Raw genomic sequence first — 24,024 nt, forward strand, 5'->3', positions numbered from 1 at the left:
GGATTAATGAGCACTCGGATCGTAAATCTGACACGGGAGTGTATTTCATTATTAAAACATAGGGATGAGATTGTTCGTCATTTATCAGTTTTACGTGATAATGTTTCCATAGTAGAATGACCCCAACACCGAGGACAGTAACCCATGGGGTGACTAACCTAATGGCCTTCTACTTAGCACACGCGCAATAGTTCAAATGACCTGTGGTTCATTACCTACGCCGGAAGGCTTTGGGTAATTATTTTGAGGAATATATGAGGTACCCCGTGACAGCCAACAATGGCATGTCTGCCTGTTAGTCAATGAATTATTTTTACATTACAGCCAATCATCGCAGTCAACCGCTTTCAAGGTTACGAGTTGGAAATATAAGCTATGGCGAGCAGTACAGTAGTGCTAGTCCAGTAGTACGTAGGTCTCGAAACAGTTTGGTGAATCAGTAGCAGAAAATGGTTATTGCTATTGACGTTCAAGGATTTAAAACATCCCCAACGACATTTACGCCAAAGGAGTTGGCGGTATTTAATGGGCACCAAGTTGCACATATTGTGTTCAAACCTCCATTTTCATTTAGCAGTTTAGATGTGAACTACCAGAGACAAGCTATCTGGCTGATGCACAACCACCATTGTATTAAATGGGAAGAAGGACATACACCGCCCCACTTATTTCCGATTATACTTCGCCGGCTAGTATCACCAATGGAGGCTATATATGTGAAGGGAAAGGAGAAGGCAGAATTTATACGAAAAACCTTATCGCAGGATGTCGTCGAGATCAACGAGGAACCTGCATTACCTAAATTGGAAGCCAGCTGTTTATATCATTCCTATCCAAAATGTCATTGTGCATTGGCAAACGTGTATTACATACATAACAACTATACAATGTCGTAATTGTTTAGTAAATAAAGCGATAAAAGTGTAACATTTCTTCTTTCTCTTAATGCCCTATAAATAAGGATGCGGATGTGCAAACGGTCGTTTCAGGAAAGGTTTCGATCACTATATAAAACCTACCGTGAAAAGGTGTTTATTTTTCAGTTGGAAAATACTGCTATCAAGTATATCTACAGCTTTCAAAATAAACAGCTTCTGATATAAACAGGTAAGCAGATAAACAAATAAACAGGTAAACAGATAAACAGGTAAACATATAAACAGGTAAACAGATAAACAGATAAACAGGTAAACAGATAAACAGGTAAACAGACAAACAGGTAAACAGATAAACATGTAAACAGATAAACAGGTAAACAGATAAACACTTTCTTGCCTACATTCACCATGGATAAATTCGGACGTTCTCATACGCATGCTCAATTTGGAAAACTGTTAAAGACAATTTTCCATTACCGACGATACTATAAATGTGGAAAATAAGAGACTAAGTAATGTTGTGGATCCTATTGAACGTCACGATGCCCTAACGTTGCAACACTACCTATCAACAAGACTAAATCTCAACGGAAACCGGTTAATGAACCTCGCCGATCCAGTAGACGACCGCGATGCCATAAATAAAGGGTACCTCACACAATACATGCAGATTGCGAAAGCGCCCGTAGACAGTCTTCGCAATTACGTAGCGGTACTAGAGGAAGAGTTGAAAGCGGTCAAAGAAACTTTACATAAACTAATAGAGGATGCAGCAGGTGGTGAACGAGTTACACAAAGCGGCGCGCAAAAACTTCCCTCGTAGACGCACCATCATTAAAGGCTTCGATGATCTTTGGCAAGCAGATCTAGCCGAATTTATACCTTACGCAAAAGAGAATAAAGGCTATAAATACATATTAGTAGTTATCGATTGTTTTTCAAAATATCTATGGACGCGAGGGTTGAAGACTAAAACGGGTGAGGAGGTGACAAAAGCCGTACAGGCTATTTTCAAATCTACGAGACGCAGACCGAAAAATCTACAGACCGATGCAGGGAAGGAATTCTATAACAAATCATTCGCCAAATTAATGATGCAAGAACGCATTAATCACTATTCCACGTACAGTACGAAAAAGGCCGCACTGGCCGAGAGGGTTATAAGAAGTATAAAAAACCCCTTGTACCGGCAGTTTAGTTTACGCGGAAAATATGTATGGATAGATGCAATCGAATCGATCACGAGCGAGTACAATAATCGTAAACATCGAACAACGGGGATGAAACCGATCGAAGTGAAGGCCGATACAAAGCTGGACGCCTACAACCACATCAAGCTCTTCAACAATAAGAAATGCCGTTTTAATGTCGGCGATGTAGTTCGAATTAGCAAATTTAAATCCATATTTGCGAAGGGCTACACCCCCAATTGGTCCAGTGAGCTGTTCAAAATTATAAAAGTACAAATAACAAATCCGGTCACGTATTTGTTGGAAGACATGAAGGCTAAACCGATTTTAGGTGGATTTTACGAACATGAGTTGCAGAAGGCCAAGTATTCGGACGTATACTTGGTTGAAAAAGTCCTGCGTCGCAAGAAAGACAAAGTGTACGTGAAATGGTTGGGTCTGGACGAGAAATCGTGGATTGATAAAAATAATGTTGTTCTATAAGGTTATGATGTGTCGATTTGAATAAATAAATAACTAAAAACTTAAATATTTACTTTTTATTATTGTAATTCACCATACAACATATTTCCTAGTGTCTCTTTTTCTCGATGTCATCTATTCCACCACCCTCCTTTTTTATCGAGATATTTTTCAATTGTTGTTAGAAGTGATTATTGAAATATGTCGAACAATATCAGATTCCATTTTCCATCATATCTACCCATAACACGGTGCTGCGACAAATTCCAAGAGTGGCAGGAAATTCGTTATCGTATCTTACATAGATAATCGTTTGTCCCAGACACTCACACCCCACACTTCTTGTTAGGGGTTATGCAAAATTGACGAAATGCGATATACAGATACTACGTCAATGATGCACAGAAGTCATGAGATCTCACGGATTAAAGCTCATTTAAAGTTCATCTTCCCAGTACATTAATGAATATTATCATTGTTAAACTGAGGTGAATGGTCTCTGCCGTCTTCTGGGAATCTTCAATGTTGCAGGTGTTTCACGGGTATCATTTGGGACAATGGTTGATATGTGTGTGTGAGAACGTCCTTGATGTTATTTTAGAATCACTCTTTTGCTAACTCCAACAAAAACCTCCACATATATACCTAGGGGTAGACATTTTGCGGCACAAGTGTTAATCTGCACGTTATCGTCATGTCTTCAACCAAACGCGCCAACAAGTTGACTTTAAAAAAAAGTGCAACGAGTAAGAAGCCTTACATAAATGCCTGTGGGGGTGGTGGACGCTCAATCTTAAAGACCGCCTTAGAAAAACCTACAAAATTATCCGATGGTGATGTGATCAACCTCGTCACGGAAGATGAAGAAGGACATCGGGAAAGGTAAGTTGTAAACTTGTATAATAATTTAGTACTCGCTCTCCACCATCCATATAGATACTAATGTTGTAGGTATTATTTTATTTTTTTTATAGAACAATAGCTACCACCACCACCACCACAAATGAACTGGAAGATTTTCTAAAAGAATATGAGGGAAATTTCAATCATGTTTACGCTCCTCCAATTACAACGATTCCTCCACCTCCCATGAGACCACCGGTGATAGATCCCAGACATGGCCAGCAACAACAACAGCAACAACAACAACAGTTAAGGTACAAATTATTGTTCACGAAAAATAAAATTTCTAATGCATATATGTTTTTTACAGCCAGTATCCATCAGTACAAATATTGGAGCACATTATAATTCCTGCGCCGCTACCCCAGGCAAATACTCAAACGCAGCCACCAGAAAATGGTAGCTTTACATCCACAAATCCTCGATGGGGTGGCATGCATCAATTTCCGTAAGTTTACTCATTACTGTACCTCCGTTTATATGAAAAATACTAATTATTCTAATGTTACGTTACAGAAATAATCCAGCTCAACAACAACAACAACCAAATTTACCACTACAGCTACCTGTAAATAACGGCGGCAACAATCACTTTCAGTAAGTTACTTTTATTATACATACAATCTATTTTTAATACTGTGTTTTTCTTATTGTTACAGTGCCCCGTTGCCTAGGGGGGAAAAAGATATGCAATTACTAAGAGAATTTTATGAAAACGTCTCTCCGCCGTCTTCAGCAGCCATCGACCAAGAAGAGGCGCCACCACCACCGCCGCCATCTCATGAATCGCCCAGATGGCGCGAGCCATCCACACCCCAAGAGCTGGCGATGTTATCAATGGGGTGTCTGGAGAAGATGCTGACAACTTTCCAGGCCAGACAAAGAAATTCCCAACTCCAGACGGAGCGTTTAGAACGGGAGTTGGATGCATCACGAGTTCAAGATGAAAACCTGCATCGAGAGATGAAATTTATTATAAGTTACATGGAATTTTTAAAAAATAATTAATTTTTCTTTTCAAATTTAACTTCACATTTGTAATTAATAAGTAAAACATTAATGTAATGTACCTAATTTGTAGAAAATACATGGATTATTTAATGCGATTGTTGATATTAATTAATTTAGTTTATCTGCCACAAACATTCACGGAAATGTAATATTTACGTACCTACCTGAGTTCGAGTGAAAATACTAATCCGAATTAATCATTATCACAAAGAAACACCAAAATTATTTTCCACAACACATCGCGAATCGGTGAATATCACTGTGCAATGAAATGAGTGCATACGCAAGTCGGCATAATGCGAGCTGATAATTTTCTATTTTTACCAAATGCGCGATACCATGCAGAACGTCTATTCACGGTAGGTACAGTGTACTCGTTTTTAAAATTGAGAGTTCATTAAACACCAATCCCCAAATTTTTTTAAAGAGGCTGGTTCTAAAGGATGGATGTCGGGGGAAAATGAATAAGCACCCTTTATACATTCTTTTAATTCGCAAACTTTACATACAAATTGTCTTAATTGGTACACAAGAAATAACCATCGTCGTCGTATTTATGCCATTGCCTCACACACAAAGAAATAATCCTTGCCTTAACTGCCACTGTATGAATCATTACAAAATCAGTTTTTTCATACGGCGCTGACAACCCAGCATTTCAACATCCCACTTTAATTTTCTAATTTTCAGTAACAGTTCGTCAATTCTTTTTTTCCGTTGCTGCTGCTGCTGCTGTGGATGATGATGAACAATGGCTCTTGACATCTCGCCTATTATAGAATTATAAATTATTGAGCAAAGACCCATTACAACAAACACTTATATTAATCTGAACCACACCCATTCTTAAGTCGCCTTGATCACCCGAAAACAATACACCCTTTGTTCTCAAACTCCGCTCGACAGACAAACACCGCATGGCCTTGAAAGTGAGCCAGTATCGGCACGCATTAAGCTTTGAGTGAGCCAAAATCGATATGACCTTAAGAGTCTTCTGTACCCACTGCATCCAATGTAAATTTCCATAAGAGCGCCCGCCATAAAAACTATAGTTGTTTTTCAAAGACAATTTTTTTAAGAACTATTTTATAAATTTAGACCTTTATCTACAAAATGTTCGGACTATTTTTTTTTAAGTTTATACCAACTGAATACCGATTGTTTAAAGATTAGATGTTTCGCACCGATTATTGCGCTAATCTGTTTTATTTTTTTACTCTCGATCAAGACGATTTATGGAAAAAGTAAACCGACAGTTTTTTAGATAAGTTACTTCTAAACATGACCCCAAAAAATGAAGTCATAATTTTTGTAAATAAAGTCTGTATCTTGGCGGGCGTTAAATCAACAATTTGAGTGTAACAAGTGGCGCCGCTGCACAGTGTCGGTGGGAACTAACTAAGGACCAAGACAGGACTTAACAAAGCAAGAATATCATCTTATCTCTTGCAGCTATAATCATCTATACACTATAATGTAAAAAAAAGTTGCGCTTAGGTAAAGAAGACTCTTAACGGCGCGGCGGTTCGATTTACTTAACGATCTGGGATAGCGGTTGAATTAGCGATTTATACGTTCGTACAAACTCCACTTCTTTAATAAAACGATCCGCTTTGAGACGATTATACTTTACACGCTTAAACTATTCGTCGTTTCAAGGCCATTTCTTTAGTATCCATGATGATGCAATCAAGGGAATAGGTAAACAAACAGGGGGAACAGCCTGTTTATTTTGAAAGCTGTTTATTATAAAAAAATGTCGTCTAGGGCATTTATGCCGGGATCGCCTCGCTTTAGCCTTTTATCTAATTTAGTACCAGGTCCGCAATACTGATAGCCAGGAATATGTAGTTCCACTGGAAGTTTGTTTATGAGATTATTAACCAAGCCACTCCCATCCGTACACTTCCGCTTCCGACTCAACATTGTTGAAGTGTGGCAAGAAGTTGCCTCCATCAAATAAAAAAAAATGCTCAAATAGAGTACGTTTATTGACATATGTGATACATAAAATAAGTAGGTCGATAGTATAATAATTCCATCTTGCAAACTGTATTGTGAGAATTTACGTTAAACTTATAGTTTAACACATCTTCAATATCGCGATAGATGTTGTCATCGTCGCCCTCATCCTCGTCACCACATTTTGGAGCCTTTTTTTCGTTGAGATGATCTCGAGAGTGGGATGTGCATTTAAATAAGAGACCCAATTTCTCTCTCGTGAACAACATTTATTATTTCTCTCTCTCTCTCTCTCATTTACAACTTTTTTACATAAATGTTAAATTAGTAGTCTTCCCCGCCGTTCCAGCGCTTGTTATAAAGACTTCTTCCCTGGACAAGAAGTCCTTGAAGATCTGCAGACAGTTGTCGCTCTTGAAGTACTCATAAAAGCGCAAAGGAAGGATGCACTTAAAGTTCTCAGTATCGATCAGTATTCGATCGCCATACTTGGTATTGATTAGATCGATACCAATCACTTTATACTTTTCACCAACCTTCATATCCTTGACGTTCTTGAAAGGTTTGCAGTAGGTGCTACTGTTGAGTCGATTAAGATCCATTTTAACTGATTAGTCAACACTATTCGACTGATTCCAGGCACCGTTTTCTACCACCATTATATTGCTGGCTGATGACCTTGAAATCTAGAGTGCGATAAACCATTACATTGCTGTATGGTGGCCTTGAAATCCAGTGCGATATATACCATTATATTGCGGTCTGATGTTGACCATGAAATCTAGTGCGATAAACCGATGATCGATGATTTTCTGCTAAGACGAGAGACAATATCTTACAAAATTGCTCTATTTTCCTACTAAAGCGAAATCTATCCAAGGCCCTTTTCGCGCTTCATTATATGCACATGACCACGCGATCAGCACATACACGCGATTGTTACTATCGTCAAATGTCACTTTCTTCATCACCATATTATGTATTCACCCAACTGAGCCTCGTTTAGTCCGTTCATAAGGCAATAAACGGATATTTTATAATTTAAAAAGCGTCTACATATTTCAATCCCCAACTCATACCTTTGGGTAATGTTTTGACACTGTTCCCTAAAAGTCTCAGGTCCATACACCGCCTCATGCTCAGCATCAGATAGTAATACCAATAAGGTTTGATGAAGGCATTCAACAGCCGTTCGCCACATATTCACCACAAATCGCCAGTAGGCCTCCCAACATCAATTTTTCCATACTGCGCCGACAACCCAAAATTTCCACATCCCACTTTAATTTTCTAATTTTCTTTACCAGCTTGTCAATTCTTTTTTTCCGTTTCTGCCGCTGCTGCTGCTGCTGATGATGATGATGAACAATTACTCTTGACATCTCCTCTATTATTATTATTATTATTATTATTATGGACAAATGACTATTCCAATAAGCACCTTATATTACACCCCCCACTCTCCAAGTCGCAAACCATCCCTCGATAGCCTAAGAATTGCACCACGTTTGACCTTGACCACAAACAATACACCCTTTGTTCTCTCGACGCCCGGCGCGCTCTCGGCCTTTGAGATACGAAGCCGGCAAGAAGAATAATTACGTTTTACCCTCAATCTTGAGACGGCAGCCGAAAAATTACGCAACCCATTTTTTACACTCTCAGCGCTGAACTGGCACCGCCAGTGGCACCCCATCCCCCAGAAGAACACAAACATTAAACCCCCCTTTGTTCTCAGCGTCCGACCTTGAAATCCAATCGCCTTCAGGAAAAACAATTTGATCACACACAATACACCCCGCTTAACACTCTCAGCAATCGACCTTGAAATCCAAAAACCTTGAAACGACCACGCAACACCACACCAATTTCACCTTGAACACCAACACTTTATTCATATATTCTTCAATGCTAAGTGGGCCAGGATCGATACGACCTTGAAAGTGAGCCAGGATCACCACGCATTCAGCTTCGACCCAAAATCGATATGACCTTCAAGTGAGCCAGCATCGGCACGCATTCTTTCAGACGGACACACCCCCACATGACCTTGAACACCAATGCATCGATACGACCTTGAAAGTGAGCCAGGATCGCCACGCATTCAGCTTCGACCCAAAATCGATTTGACCTTCAAGTGAGCCAGCATCGGCACGCATTCTTTCAGACAGACACATCCCCACACATGACCTTGAAGCCTCCGAAGAACACAAACAATACACCCCTTTGTTTTCACCAATCGACCTTGAAATCCAATGACCTCAGCCATCACCCCCTCTTACCAACGGCCTTGAACCGACACCACCACCCCCCTCCAAAGAACACAAACAATACACCCCTTTCTTCTCAACACTCGACCTTGAAATCCACCCACCCCCCCACTTACGCAATACCACTTTGACCTTCAACACCACTTTGACCTTGAAACGCTAACACTTCAATCATATGGCACTTTTCAATGTAAAGTGAGCCAGGATCGGCCTTACTATACTACTACTTATTGGAATTTTAGGAATTGGTCAAGCCATCGGTTCAGGGTCAGTATTGGGATACTGAGCGGTGGCAGAATCCAGCTGGACCCTGGGATAAGTTGATGATACTATTACTTCAGTTGTACCACCATCATCAAATAACTAAAAATACTAGGGGTAAATATATTTCTTTTTGCTTTTATATAAGAAATACGACTGCGCACAATATATTTCATTTTATTTCAAATTTTTTAGATTTAATGTCAACATTTTGAAAAAAAGTCTCAACATAATAACCTTAATGAAGCGCAGTTTTTGGCAGCATACTTAGGGGAGAGGAGGGTACAGTTGCACTCAAATTATAAAATGCTCAATTAAATATATAAAAGAAATGCATTTCTCATACAAGGTTGATTTTGGGCATGCTACAATATTTCAGAAGTACCACGAACTATTTACATTAATATAAATTAACTCAAAAATTAGTTATAATTATAAATTCAAAATGTTGCATTTGTGTCACTGTTCACCCTAAGGAGGGTACACTGGCACAGTAATTTATACTACTTTGTTTCACACATGTATTAAACGAAAAATAAAAATTAATGCCAATCGAAACAATTACAGTGAAAAATGGAAAAAACCAATAACATCTTCAGATGTTACGTACGTCTGTCCGTCCGGTTTTCCGAAGCCTAGATACTTCTACGGTTTTTAAGATATTTAGTACCTTTTTGTATTCGGTAGCTTATAAACTATTGCTCAAAATTGATGTTTATTTATCCGTACATCTATCCGTCCGTTTTTCCGAAATCTAAATACTCCTACAGTTTGCAAGATACTTGGTTCGTCTTTGTATTGGGTAGCTTATAGCTATTACTAATGCACCAATTCTCCACAATAATTTTTATGTCTGTACGTCTCTTTTTCCGAGGCCTTAACTACGGATAAATTCGGATTGAAGTTGCAACGTTTTATTTGCTACACAATCATTTAATATCTTCCACACAGGTTACATATAGGTTACAAAGTTTTAGTTTTTTACCGTTTCGAAGTTTAAGATGGACTGCCTTTATCATAATCACCTTACCTTTAGTTTGAATTAATGGAAAGTAGTTCCAATAAAGTAATTATAGTAATTTGCAAAATGGTATAGTGTGATTAGATAGGACAGTCCCAAGGATGCTATATATTATAAGGATTGCTTGATCCCTATACTTGTAATGTTGCCCGCGTTTAAGTCATATGTGACGTCACCAACGGACCTGGCTGTCGGAATTGACAGTTTAATTTGCCAAGTTGTCAATGTTTTTGCATTAACGTTATAACTAGGGAAGGGGGTTTTAGGCAAGTGAAAATGAAAAAAAAAGTAGGGAAAAAGGCAAAAAAAAACCACTAAAGTAGGCAAGAGAGATTACATTATAGGCATAGTGGTCTAAAGTATAGGCATATTTAAACAAAATTAGGAATTGGGTGGGGGGGCTACGTTCACTTGTCCCCCCCAAATGTTTTTTCGGATTTCTAAAAAACGATAATGGCGCAAGAGTTATTATCGGTGGCGCATATGAGCGCATAACGAGCGCAATCATTTCAAAATAATACACTATCATTCACAAATCTTGCTACTGTGCAATGATTTGTCCTTTCCAAAACCTTACAAGACAGTAAGTGCGGAGTGGTTAACATATCTTCTGAGAGCTTTCCTACTATTAAATTTGCAACATACCGTCCCATTGAATCGGTAGTTTCATCCACACAAATCCAAACATTATAGTGGCCTATATCTGCTCGAATATCACTTATTGCCTTAAAAAGATAGATAAAATAAATTACAATTGTAATTAAAAAATTATATTGTACCTGATTGTAACACTTTGGTAAATAAAGTTTACTTAGCGTTGTGCGATCGGGAATGTTAGTTGAGCTGCATTTTTCTAGGAACTGTCGAAATTGCGGATTATCTAACTTATACCAAGGTATATTTGCAGCAATTAGTGCTGTACATAAATCCATATAGAAGGTTGCTTTCACATTTCCATTGCTTGTAGTTGATTCAGGTAACTGTGATTGCTTAGAAACTCTCTTCGATAGCAACCTTTTATGTGTATTGGTCTTCTCATGTTGTATGTAGGATGTGAAACTTCTTCTTACAGGAAAACTTGAAACATAGGATAATAGTGGAGAATACTACCGCTATATATAAAAGTACTTACAACTTTATTACAAAGTCTGTAAAATAATTTGTCACCTTCATGATATTTAAAATGGGGATTGTCTTTAATCCAGTTATTTATCGACACTTCTCTGTTTTAAGGCATTATAATTTTATTTAATATTGAAATCGCTCACTTCAGTCACTTCTCACTTCTAAGTATTGTAAATAATGTTGAGGTTAAGTAAAGATTTATACCTGTGTTGCCGATTTGACTAAAGTATACAAGGTGTTTCGAAATTGTGCAATTCATAGATTCCAACAACAGAGAAAATAGGTCAACATGCCTCAGACATAGGCACATTCCCTTTACAAATTCTAAAATAGGTATCAATTTGCGAAAAAAAGGCACTTTAGGCAAAATATAGTGCCCTTTATAATAAATTATACGTTAAAATTTGTATTTTAATTTCACGGCACTATGGGGCTTTGAATATTCATAATAGGCCAATGGGCCTAAAATCCCATCTCTAGTTATAACTGTGTGTATAAGTGTTCGCTATATTGCAACAAAAATGCTTGGACGCCGACGTGCAGTATTGGACTGTAATAACAATTTAATTAACGTCGAGAAATCGTTATTTTAAGATGCAAAAGTTTAAATAAACTGATTTAGCTGCAATAAAAAAAATAAAGCTATTTTCTCATCGGGAGGAATGGATTTCCGCATAACCATATCAGACAAGATCGTTATTCCTCCTTCCTTCCCTTAACACGTGGAGTACCACAAGGATCGATCCTTGGGCCTCTTCTTTTCACTACATATCTATTTGATTTTGGTTACAATCTTCAATTTTTTAATTTCCATAGTTACGCTGACGATACTCAACTATACGGGTCTTTTACCCCACTATGCGCACCAGATTTACTACCATTAATTAATTCGGACTTAAAGAGTTTATCGGAATGGTCTAAGAACAACTCCCTTGTTCTGAATCCCCTTAAATCTATTGGTATGTTGATTGGTACAAAAAGCTCTTTGGCGAAGGCGGATCTTCCTGCTGATTTAGTCTTACTTGATAATGCGCCCCTTATGTTTAAAAGTTCACACAAAAGTCTTGGTGTAATAATTGATGAAACTCGTTCCTTTTCTCCTCACGTCAGTATGCTGCTTCAAAGTAGCTATGCGAAACTGCGTTCTTTGTACAGACTTAGAAATGGTCTTTTGCAGTCTGTCAAGATGACACTGGTAGAGTCTTCTGTCAAGTTTTAATTATGCTGATTCTGTCTATGGGCCTCTCCTTACTAGTACTGAAGTTAGTAGAATTCAAAGAGTGCAGAACTGTTGTATAAGGTATGTATCAAGCATTAGAAAATATGATCATGTTTCACGGTTTTACAACCAACATAATATTATGCGTATGCGAGAAAGGAGAGAACTTCACTATACTTGTCTAAATCACAGAACTATAAAATCGTGGAGATCTTCATGATCGTAGATTAAGAAATATTATGGACATCAAAATACCTGCGCACAGTACCACACGTTACGAAGCTTCCTTTAGTTACCTGTGTGCCTATTTGTACAACAAGGTTCCTCATGTTTATCGGTCGCTACCTCTGCAACCATTTAAAAGGAAAATTAAAAATCTTTTGAAGAGATTCACTCTTAGTTGGCTAAACGGTGCTTCTCGGTTAATACAAATGTTAATGTTTTTCTCCATAACACGAATTTTTTTTGTATTATTTAGTACAACCAATCTGTATTTTTCAGTTTAATGTTTTTTTTTGTGTCATTTATTTCGTGCTGGTTAGGAAAAACAGCATTATGCTGATCCTCGCCAGAATAATAAAGATTATTATTATTATTATCTTTTTTTCGAAGAAAATGTTCACTCTGCAGCGTTTCAAAAACGCATCGTGAGGAGCTCTTAGAATCTTACGTAATATAAAATACAAATGAAAGTGGTGCACAAATCGAAAAGTCAAAGCATGCGGTGCGCCTGGGTCCGCCAGTGACGTCACTACACGCGGCGAAAAAATTCAGTGATCGAGCAATCCTGTATTACATACCATCCTTGGGACAGTCCTCTATCCTACTTTCTAGTTTAATTCGAAAAAATGCTGAAAGTCTTATCTTAGCTGAAACAGCTTCGTAACAATATACACCACTAGTTATCAAGGAAATTAAATATTAAGATAGATATCAAAGCGATTAAATGTGAAATTTTCTAGGGAAATCTAGTGCATTAAATGCACTTTCTCATACTCAACTATGCAGGTGCGAAAGGTGGATAAACCGTGTGAAGGGCGGTTTATCACAATGTTTTAAATTTTTCAAGGCACTTGCAACGAAACCATCCGCTGGAGACCGAGGTACAAAAAATTAAAAAAAAACAAAAATAAGAAACTTCAGAGTACTTAAGGAGAAAGTTGCTCTACTGCACCGCAAATTGATGCTCACAATATGTTAGTGAAGTATATGCAAGTAGACGCTAATTTAAAAGAGAGAGAGTCTTTCCACATATGCAAGCAGACCAAATATCCCTAGTAGCAAAAAAAGGACTTGTTATTATGTGCATTTGGCGCCGCTATATAAAAATACACCGCGAAAAGCACTTCTAGGAAGATGCGCGAATTGTCAAAATTACTTATAGAAATGAAAAAATTAAATCCCACAGTACGAAACTTAATCGAAGCACTTAAGCCACAAAATTTTGATTTGCGCTACAAAGATTATTGCCATGTATGATGCCGTAAAAGATTGCTTTATTTCCCCCACATATGCTATGAATATTAGTACTTCGCTTAAACAATGTTGTGACATTGCAATTGATTTGTTATTGAGAAAACGGAATTTGGGCCTAAATGGCAACCATATACTGAAGCTGAAGCAGATTTTAAAACGATGATTCACTTATTAGAATCAAATTGGAGATACGATGTATCAAACCATGCGGTCAATAACTTGACCCTTTAAAAGTGGAATAAGATTACGCTAATCCCACTTGTAAGTGATCTAAAACTAATAAAAGAATTTTTATCCAATAAAGCGGAGGAAGCATCGCAGAAGATGTGTCTGCTTATAATGAATTGTTGGAAACCATATTTTGTAGTCTTGTTATTAAATCGTCGACGTCCTGGGGCGAGATTTGCTTTACATTTGTATGAATCTAACAACGAAAATGCGCAAAATTACGAAGAATTTTCGGAAGCCGTTTCACCGACTGATAAAATATTACTGCAAAAATTTAAAAGAGTTGTAATTACACCCCGTCCGATTTAGTCAAGATGTGCAAGAACATATACGTCTGTTATCATCTAGGCAACATTTTGTAAAACGTGATAATCCATATACTTGTTTGTTAAGGGAAATGTGGGAACTCCCACAGCAGGTTATAAAGTTCTAGAAAAATATGCAAAAATGTGCGGGGCCAAAAACCTGAAAGCAATAACTGCCACTAGACTAAGAAAGCACTTGGCTACCATAACCCAAATATTTAACAACATGAACAAAACAGATATTGAACAATTGGCTAACTTTATGGGGCATACGATGGGTACTCGGAGAAATTCTTATCGCATACCAAACTTTAGCGTGGAAGGAAGATGCGCGCACCACTAAAAGGAAGCAAAATGATGGTATAATCATAGTAATAATAATTGTGCGGAACGAATCGTGTAACTAATAAATATTCTACGCAAACTATACTAAGTTTTGATTTTACAAAAAAAGTGTCTGTCCCGGTGATATTTGGTTGCACACATTTGCTACACATGGGAAAACAAAACAAGTATTATTTTTAGCATTTTTCCGCATTGCCTGCATATTGATACGTACGACGTGCCCAATATAATATTTCTGGATGGATCGATGAATTTGCATTATATTCTAATAGAACCAAAACAAAATCTTCTGCCTGTATTTGACTAGCTTTTGAAGGTTCTAGTGTACGCCGATTATCTTCCTCTACTAAAGTTCTTTTGGTTTGGTTTGAATTCTTTTTGTTATAGTTTTCTATTTCATTTTGTTCCTGGTGTGTCCTGGCAATAATGGTTCTGCCTTTTCTCTTCTTCGTCATGAAAAGGATGCCATGGACTATAGTAATCATTTTTAAATAAATCCTTAAAGATATACCTTTACTTCGGTTTGATTGGTACAATCCACGTAGTGGAGGTTAAGCGTTTGCGTATAGCGTACACAAATCTGGTAAGATTCCGTGAAAAGCTACCCTTCTGTTTAAAATTTAATTAGTAGTAATCACCTCCTTCATATACTAATCCGATCCTGTTAGTCTTTTTCGTTAAATGACTTAATACATTCGTATTAAAGCTCAAACATTTATAAATGGAAACGAGTTTGACTTTTTATCTTTCACATTTTACTTAACGTAGGGTTAAGGTTTGGATACAAACTTGGAACAATTTATATCCACCAGACTTTAGGTTATCAACATGCATTTTTCACAATCTCTAGCTAGGCTATGATCAAATCTTTTAAAATATTGGAGGGATCGATCGGAAAAAAAGACAGAACGTGATTACATTCCGGGATTAGTCTAGTAGAAATATTTTCGTAATAATTTCAAATTGATGTCAAGTCACGCCTTCCCATTCGTTATACAATCATTTAAAACTGTGTGCTGTAAATTTGATCATTCAATTAACTTTGTTACTATTAAACTACAATACCCGGTGATGTTTGCTCGCATATATGAGCAATGAGTCAACTATTAACTCTACCTAACGTAAAACTGTTGGCGCAGTCACAGATAGATGGATTAATTTATGGGACATCCATGCGTACGTGATTTAGTTAGAACAGTGCGTAAAGCGGAACGAAGCGCTACAAACTGAAACAGTGCGTACATGTACATTGTACAAGGTTATTTGTATCGCAACTCCAGAAAATGAGTACTTGCAGAGCATTTTATGGACGCGTAATACACATTATGCTGTGCTGTTGTAGAAAAATAATTGAAAAAGTAATAAAAATTTCAATATTCTGCTTCAGTCTTGTATAAACGGTGATACAACTCATTCAATATCTGTAAGTCATGCATCATGATTAATGATTAATTATTTATATACTGCTAACAAGCTGGTCTTTATGAAAAATACAGGGTTTATCAATATGGATTACCTGCAATTTTATTGGAATTCAACAATATCCAAGGAATTGAGAAACATTTATTAAATATTAAAATATGAAACATCTCTGAAACACAACGTCGGTCAAATGGCCACCGTGGTTCCTTACAACGTGAATCCATTCAGTAGACATACATAAATAAATGGGTCCTGAAAGCGGTGCACACACAAAGCATTAAGAGATTGTGAGTGGAGGGGAAGATGAAAATTATCAGAAGAATGAGGAGAGTTCCTAGGCAGCATCTACAGCCCCGTGGAAGTATATTAGAGCGAATGAGGCAGATTTTTTCTTGAGCTTCCTAAGATACGTACTGTATATATGTAAATAATGTATTTTGTTCACGACTATCCGACTTTTCTAAGAGGGTACATTAATCAACGAATTTACATTATAATCATGTGATTGGATGTTTTGCAAAGGATTGTGTTTTCTTTGAAAAAACATCCAATCACATGCCTTAACAACATTATTAACCTGACAACATAGTTAAGTATGTTTAAATAACAATTGTTAATTGTATACAATTGTCGTAAATGATGAATTTCGCTCAGGTGTACTCAGTACCAGCAACATTTTGTATTTCAAATCGATCTGATGTTATATTGTTTCAAGTTTAAAGTGTGGTATAATTACAACTAATGTATTTATGTCCGATGACTATCCTGCTTTTTATATTGGTTATGAAGTGGGAACGGAACCAATGTTGCACGAAGAATTTAATGCAGATTACGAAAATAACAATACTGAGAGTAACCAACAACTTTGTAGAGGGAAGAGCGAAGTACCAAGTATTATCGATCCATCTTATGGGAACCATGACAATGCGCAGTTTCTCCCAGAAATAGTCCCAAAAATTACCAATTTCTTACAATATTTTATAAGTAGTCTGTTCTCTCTGTGGCATTTCCCGGCTCAAAACCAAGCGCCTCAGTGGAAAACAATTTTTACGAGATGAAGCACCGGGTATTTTCAAACACAGTGTTACCAATACGAGTAGATTTAGAAGGTACTAAGAAGCAAGAATAGAAATGACTCAAAGATTTGAAGGTAATTATATTTTACACAGTTACTTTTTCAGTTACCTCAAAAGAAAATGCTGCGCAGATAATTGACATTTATCCCAAAAACGTAGATTTTTCAGTATACCTATGTATAGTGGGTTGGGTTGGTAGAGCAACCGTGGCTGAAACCCCGCCCATTTAAAAATCAAGACAAAATAAAAAAAATAATAAAATAATTTTTTTAAAATTTGAGGTTAGAAATTTTGTACGTGTGGAATAGATATTGCAGAAGGAAATGGAATTTTTAAAACAATGTCAATGATATATATGGTAGCTTTCGGATGTATAGAAAAACGTGAACAAATAAAATGAGAGATTCGAGTACCTAGAAAAAGCAATCAGACGGAATAAGCTGATAGTTCAAGGAAATAAATGAAATTAATCGTATAGGAAGAAAGCAAGAAAATAAAACCCAACTGATATTCATAAGAATGCATTTTTATTGAGCCTCTGGTCCGAATATATCACAAATCCTTCCTGCCCACCCATACCTGCTGTAGAAAATGTTGGGACACATTATAGGTACGTTAGTAAAACAATAACGTAAGAGGCTTTGAAAAATGATAACTGTATGGAGACTGATAATGTAGGCGAACAGGGGGAGACGATTTCTTCGGTTTAGCTTTCAATATCGTGGCGCGTTCAACAAATATGATTAGGTATACTACATTATAAAATGATCTATTGGCACGAGAGGCTTCGTGAAATTTTGATTAAACTACGCTTCACTTCATTAAATCGTATTGATAAGAAATAAGAATAAGAAACTATTGGCTGTTTCTCTTGTTAAGCCAAAATCTAAAACAATAAAATACGTAAGTCTATAGCAAAATTGTAATGGAATCTTATTTTTGATTAGCACGCCTGATCGTCGTAATAATAATGCCCTTCTCATATATTTCCCTTTGCGCGCAAAATTTTATTCGTGCAGAAACGTGCGTCGAATACTGAAGATGAATTCAGTATTATACCTTGAACGCCGTAAAATATGCGACTGTCATTTTAATCGTCAGTTGCAAATTACACTTCTATAACAGAAATTTTTCACCAAGCATCATATTTTTCACAGTAACTGCAGGCAATTTATTTTTGATGTTGCACGTCTTCGCAGGAAAGCCAAAAGCGTTCTGCGTACTTAAATTTGTATATTGACTAAAGTCTCTATAAGATGTCTTTATCCTAGGTGGTAACACCCATATGAATGGAATTTTAATAAACAAATTCCGTGATTTAGACTAATTGTGCGATTCTGCCCCTATACCACGTGTCCAAGATAGAAATGAATTGCATGGGGCCTTACCGCGGATTTGGGGTTTCTCTAAACTCCCTGCAATGAGTTTATGGGAATGTTATGCCACTGGCTTCTATGTGATGCTCCACAACAAATTCAAGAGATTCAAGTAATATTTCCTGTAGTTGGACACTTTTACATTCCACCAGACAGAGTGTTTGGCAATATTGAAAAGATAGTAAGAAACATTACGACAGTAATCCACCCAGACGGTTACATAGATATTATCAAAAGATATTCAAACGTCTATCACATGGGAAATGATTTTAAAGTTTATGACTGGAGAGCGGAAGCTTCGGACCGGCTTAAAATACCAGGAGCGCTGCATTTCAAGTTTCAACCAAAATACGCGGACATTAGAAAACGACACGACCTAAAACCAGAGATTAGAGAAGTTCTAACAAATAGTTTCCAGAACGTTATCAATTTTCTTAAAGATGCTAATCTGTATAATTACATATAGTCTAATGTAAAATGTAAATTTTTCCTCAATTTTCCTTTTCTGTTAATTTTTGTGTTTTGTATATATCACTTACTGTTCTAAATTAATTACTTATAACATGTGCCAATGGCCTATGGTTGTCGAGGCACTCAAACCAAATAAAAAAAATAAAAAAAAGTTTCAACCCTCAAAAAGGTCTTATTTCACAAAGGACAAGCAAGATGAAATACTGATAAGAGGGGAAGCGCTTTATCGAAATGATATTGGAGAAGGTAAATCGATTTTCAAGAAGGGTAAAACAATCCAGATGATGAAACCCAAAGAACTACCCGTAGGAGTACCTTTGAAAGTAGATAAAATTAAAAGCATTTCCAGTTTATTAACATCGCAGTATGGTAATGAATGGAAGCAAAACAAGGATTTATCCTATTTTACAGAACTGTTCCACCAGGATGGTATTCCAGGACCTGTGGAAGTGAACGAAGGCGATTCGCATAGACCAGGAAATTTTAACCAATCTGACATTCTAAAATTTGTATTTTGCCGTATCTTTTATATATATATATATATATATATATATATATATATACATAAATACTCAAATAGAAACTATATTTGCATTTAGAGCCTATATGGCATATGTCAGAGTTCCAAAATTATGCATATATGATAAGAAACGACCTTTTTATATTATGATCAAATCACCGGCAATTTTTTGTGAACATCCATGCGAGTAGCAGTTTTTTACAATTATCTCGAAACGTTGAATTTTGACATGTCGCACTTGGCACTTGGAGTTTTGTTTTTGAGTTGCGCAGTCTTTTCTCGCCTAGACTTGGGTTATTACACGGTACATATCGTATACAGATCAGTGGTAAATTTATACCAATCGTGGACTGAGGGAGGACCCTTTGGAGTAAGGAGTAAGGTATAATTATAATCGAACAAAATCTGGTTCGTTCGAAGGTTCAAAATTTGAAGATTGGTTCTTTTCGGTTGTTTTAGCATACTTCAAGAAATTTGGGGCCTGCCGTAAGGTGGCAACATTGTAAGCCACATTTCCTTTATCGTCATAAGACTGTCTAAAGTAAACAACATGGATCAAACTGCTTTCCAATCCGTTTTGTACTACTTAGCTACCAATACAGAATATGTATATACTTTTATACAGTTATGTACAAATAAAGACTATTATTATTATTATTTATATTTACAGTAGATTCCCGCCAACGTGGAATTCGACCCATCTCCACCGAGCTACAGAAAGGGGTGCGCTGCTGACACATTAGATAGGCGAGGGCGACAGCGAGCGAAACTTGAGGTAGGGCAGTAGCGCCAAGTAATCATTGCATTTGAGTATAATTAGTTTTCTGCTTCTCCAATTGGCCGGCCAAGTTAGCTACGTCACCCTAGCCACCCCCGCAAGACCCACTTACTTTTTACATTAAATTATATTGAAGTTGAGACCATTGCTGAATTTTTTCCACAACGCAACCTTACTTTAAGACAGAGTTGATCATTTTTTGAGAGATGTATTTAATGTTAAATGGAATTGACACAGCTGACAATTGCAGTAATTGCGATTCTGACAATCACAATATCACATGGAAATGCAGAATTGGAAAGGTGATTTTATTTTTCTTCCCTAATTTTGACAAATGAAAAGAATTGCTTAGAAGAAAATACTTTAAAGTGAATAGTTCAATAGTTCTAACCACATCATCACTTCAAATTCAAATTAAATAATGTGCATCAACATAATACTAGAGGCAAACAAAAGATCCTAAGCCACCGGCATCACCACACATACTATACAAGATCTCCGTTCCATATGGCCACGACACTGTACAATCTACTACCGAAAGACCTTACAATCTGTGCCACCAAACAATTTAAAGAAAAGCTAAAATCAATTCTCCAACAAAATGCATTCTATACTGTGCAAGAGTTCATGGAATTTTGTAACGCCAGACTTCAGAAATGGGCTCTATGAGTGCAGTATAGTATTTTATATTTACAATTGTATCTGTTCTCGCTAGTTTATTGTGTCTATATGTTATTCAAAAATGTTATATTGTGCTGTATTATTTTGACGTTTCTATAATTGTGTTTTTGCAATTTACAGAATAAATATATATTATTATTATTATGATTATTATCATATTTATGTCAATGACGGTAAAAAGGTTATTTTTACTTTTGTCTCATGTTTGTACATATATGGCTTAATTGATGACTAGCTAAAGCGAAATTGATCGTATTAAGAAATTTCTATAATAAAACGTGTTCCCATTTTGACTACTAGGTCGTTCAGTTATTAGTTTGTTGTCATTATTTTGAATTTCCACAGTGAATAAGATTCATATTAGGCCAAAATAGTATATGCAACCCTTTGGGAAACCCTTAGCTTATAATACGGTGCTAAAGGTATTTTTCATTAAATAATCGATTTCTAACGTTACGTCGTAGACCAAGAACTTTGTTAATTATAACTACATTATATGCAGATTAATCTCGATAAGTTTTCGTAGATCTATGTCCCTCGAAGGGATTATGATATTAAATTTAGTTAGTAGATATGTTTGCTATTGTACTACGCTATACGTATATAACCTGTAAACAGCCGTTCAGAATACAAGATTAAAGTTATTCCAACAGCATTCCCATTCAATACTCCCGCACGTGTTGCAACTAGTTACCTTTAGTTCAAACAAGTGAGGGAATTGTATTGCAAATCCACATGCATTTCTAACTTCAGGTAATCTTGCTATAGATATTAATGCGCTCACACTAATCAATACTACACGGTTCCTTGAATGAGAGCAGGATGTATTTTACATATTACATTTCCTAATAAATATTCGTTGATGACTGCATAACGTGTAGGTGTAGTACGGAGGTTGCGCTAGTTTTAAGTCACACGAATCTGCGCGTTTTACGAAAAATAGAGGTGGATCGCGATAAGCCTGCTTATACAAGGTGGATTGAAGAAAGAAGTAGTTCAGTTTTTGATCATCGAGAAACGTTTGGTAGTTAAGAAGTGGATGACACTTTTTTTATATGTGTTGTTTAATGCACATTAAATTTGATTCGGAGTAGATTGAATTTAGTTTTAGACTGTTTTGGATTAGCAAGCTTCTGAAATTGTTTCAGTACACTCATTCATCATATCATATTAACCTTAATACCACATGGAGAGCAGCAAAAACCCTGACCAAGAACAAGAAAGAGTGGGCGAAATTTGTGCACACATAAACACTAATTTTTTTATGAGACATTACTTTTTTGTAATTTTGTAATCACGATGAAATAGTTTGTTAATGTGAAGTTGTACTACTACAATACCTTTACACCTAAGGGTAGAAAAGGTTTCATGATCTTGTGCACCAGATTGCAAAACGCGATATATTTTTGTGTTTTAGGAACTCTATGCGTATGTTAGTATATATTATATATATATATATAAAAATTTTTAATAAAGTATTCGTTTCTATTTTGTAAATAATCTGTTTGAAAGCGTTTTAGGTCTTACTTAAGTTGGGATTTCATTTTAATTCTTTAGATTTAGTAAGATTTAGAACATTTTAAAAGGTATACTTTTTCATTTTGTAACAATTGAGAGCGCTAAAATCGTGCCTTCAAGCTCTAATGTGTAAAAAAATTTCCGGGGGCGGGCCCCTCCCTGAAGGATACTCCGGACCCCCCAGACGTTACATATAACGGGCGATCAAAAATGAGCTGCTGTCGAGTCGCCTTTGGAAGTTCAAGTTAAATACGATTTCCCATGTAAACAAAAGTTCCAAAGGTGACTCGACAGCAACTCATTTTTGATCGCACAGTACTACACCAACGTAATAATCCAGTATCATAATCGATCACCAAAGCAACGCATAATAAATAGGTCGCTACGTAGACATTGCCAATTCACGAACTCCGATCTACAAATTTGATTAAGTAACCACCTGCAAAATTATAAATTCTCCAAGAGCTCGATAATAAAGATGCGCAAAGGGTAGACCGCACGTAACAATAGCTCATTTTTTATCCTAATGATTTTACTAACGTGCGGGTGGTAAAAATATGGTAACTTTTGTAGAATAAAACTGTATAATAATAATAATAATCGATAATGCTTGAATGATCTTTAACTTTGAAGGAAAGCAAGTATATTAAGTATTCATCTGGAAATTTTTCTGACACAAAACTCCTCAACGGTTCTTTCTTGTTTAGGTGTCAATTTTTTTCCAGAAAACTTAGGATCCATAGTATAAGCTAGTAGGTGGTATTTGGTAACAGCTTGGTCAAATCTTTTGTAAACAATGTCGCGGTATGGTAACAAACATTCGTTGTTGAGTAACGATATGCATACATCTGTAGCTTCGGATAAAGTTACTGTATCACTTTGCAAAACATCAAGCGACTGTCCCACAGAACGTAGTTGCCTTTGCATTTCTATGGCACTTGCATATTTTCCGATATGGTTGATTTTATCTTTGATATCTTTAGCATCACCTTGGTTGAAGTAATCTTCATTTTCAGTTACAATATCTGTAAATGAAATAGTTATTAACGAATGTATCGATGCAGTCGATCTGGGAATTCCATCTAGTGTCGTTTGGTATCTTGGTGTTTTAGAGTTCGGTTTTGTTTTCAACCATCCGTGGGGTTGATGTTGGTTTCTGAAGAACTTCTGTATGTTTCAACACTGTCTTCGGAATAATCTCATTTTCCATCAAATTCACGTAATGAGCTGAACAGCCATAGGTAACGAGTTCTGGATATCTTTCATTCAACTTTCCGTGCATTTTTTCAAAAACTAATTTCTTCTTCTCATTGTCTGTGCAAAAGGCAAACACATTTTTCTTGTATTTTTCTTCACATTCTTTAATGGTGTCCAATGCTACTTGATAACAATAATCTGCATCTTTTTTGTTAGCTTCACAATCGAGGACTGATAACAGGTATGATTCCTTGCCAGTGTGGGTTGTGGTAGCAAGAATGGGGTCGTTCTTTACGCTTGACCAACCATCCTGCAGTAATGTAATCGGC

The 24,024-nt window shown here is 36.5% G+C and overlaps 1 protein-coding gene across 1 annotated transcript; it reads left to right on the forward strand.

The window, feature by feature from the left end:
- Window positions 1–3,196: 3,196 nt before the first annotated feature.
- LOC116182663 lies at window positions 3,197–4,539 on the forward strand. The gene is made up of 5 exons (XM_031503205.1): window positions 3,197–3,412; window positions 3,505–3,687; window positions 3,744–3,881; window positions 3,950–4,030; window positions 4,093–4,539. Exons 1-5 carry the CDS (start codon window positions 3,225–3,227, stop codon window positions 4,439–4,441), a joined length of 939 nt encoding a protein of 312 aa, XP_031359065.1. The 5' UTR covers window positions 3,197–3,224; the 3' UTR covers window positions 4,442–4,539.
- Window positions 4,540–24,024: the final 19,485 nt, after the last annotated feature.

The sequence above is a fragment of the Photinus pyralis genome, unplaced genomic scaffold (assembly GCF_008802855.1).
Source record: "Photinus pyralis isolate 1611_PpyrPB1 unplaced genomic scaffold, Ppyr1.3 Ppyr1.4_unclustered_Scaffold6688, whole genome shotgun sequence".
Taxonomy (NCBI): Eukaryota; Metazoa; Arthropoda; class Insecta; order Coleoptera; family Lampyridae; genus Photinus; species Photinus pyralis.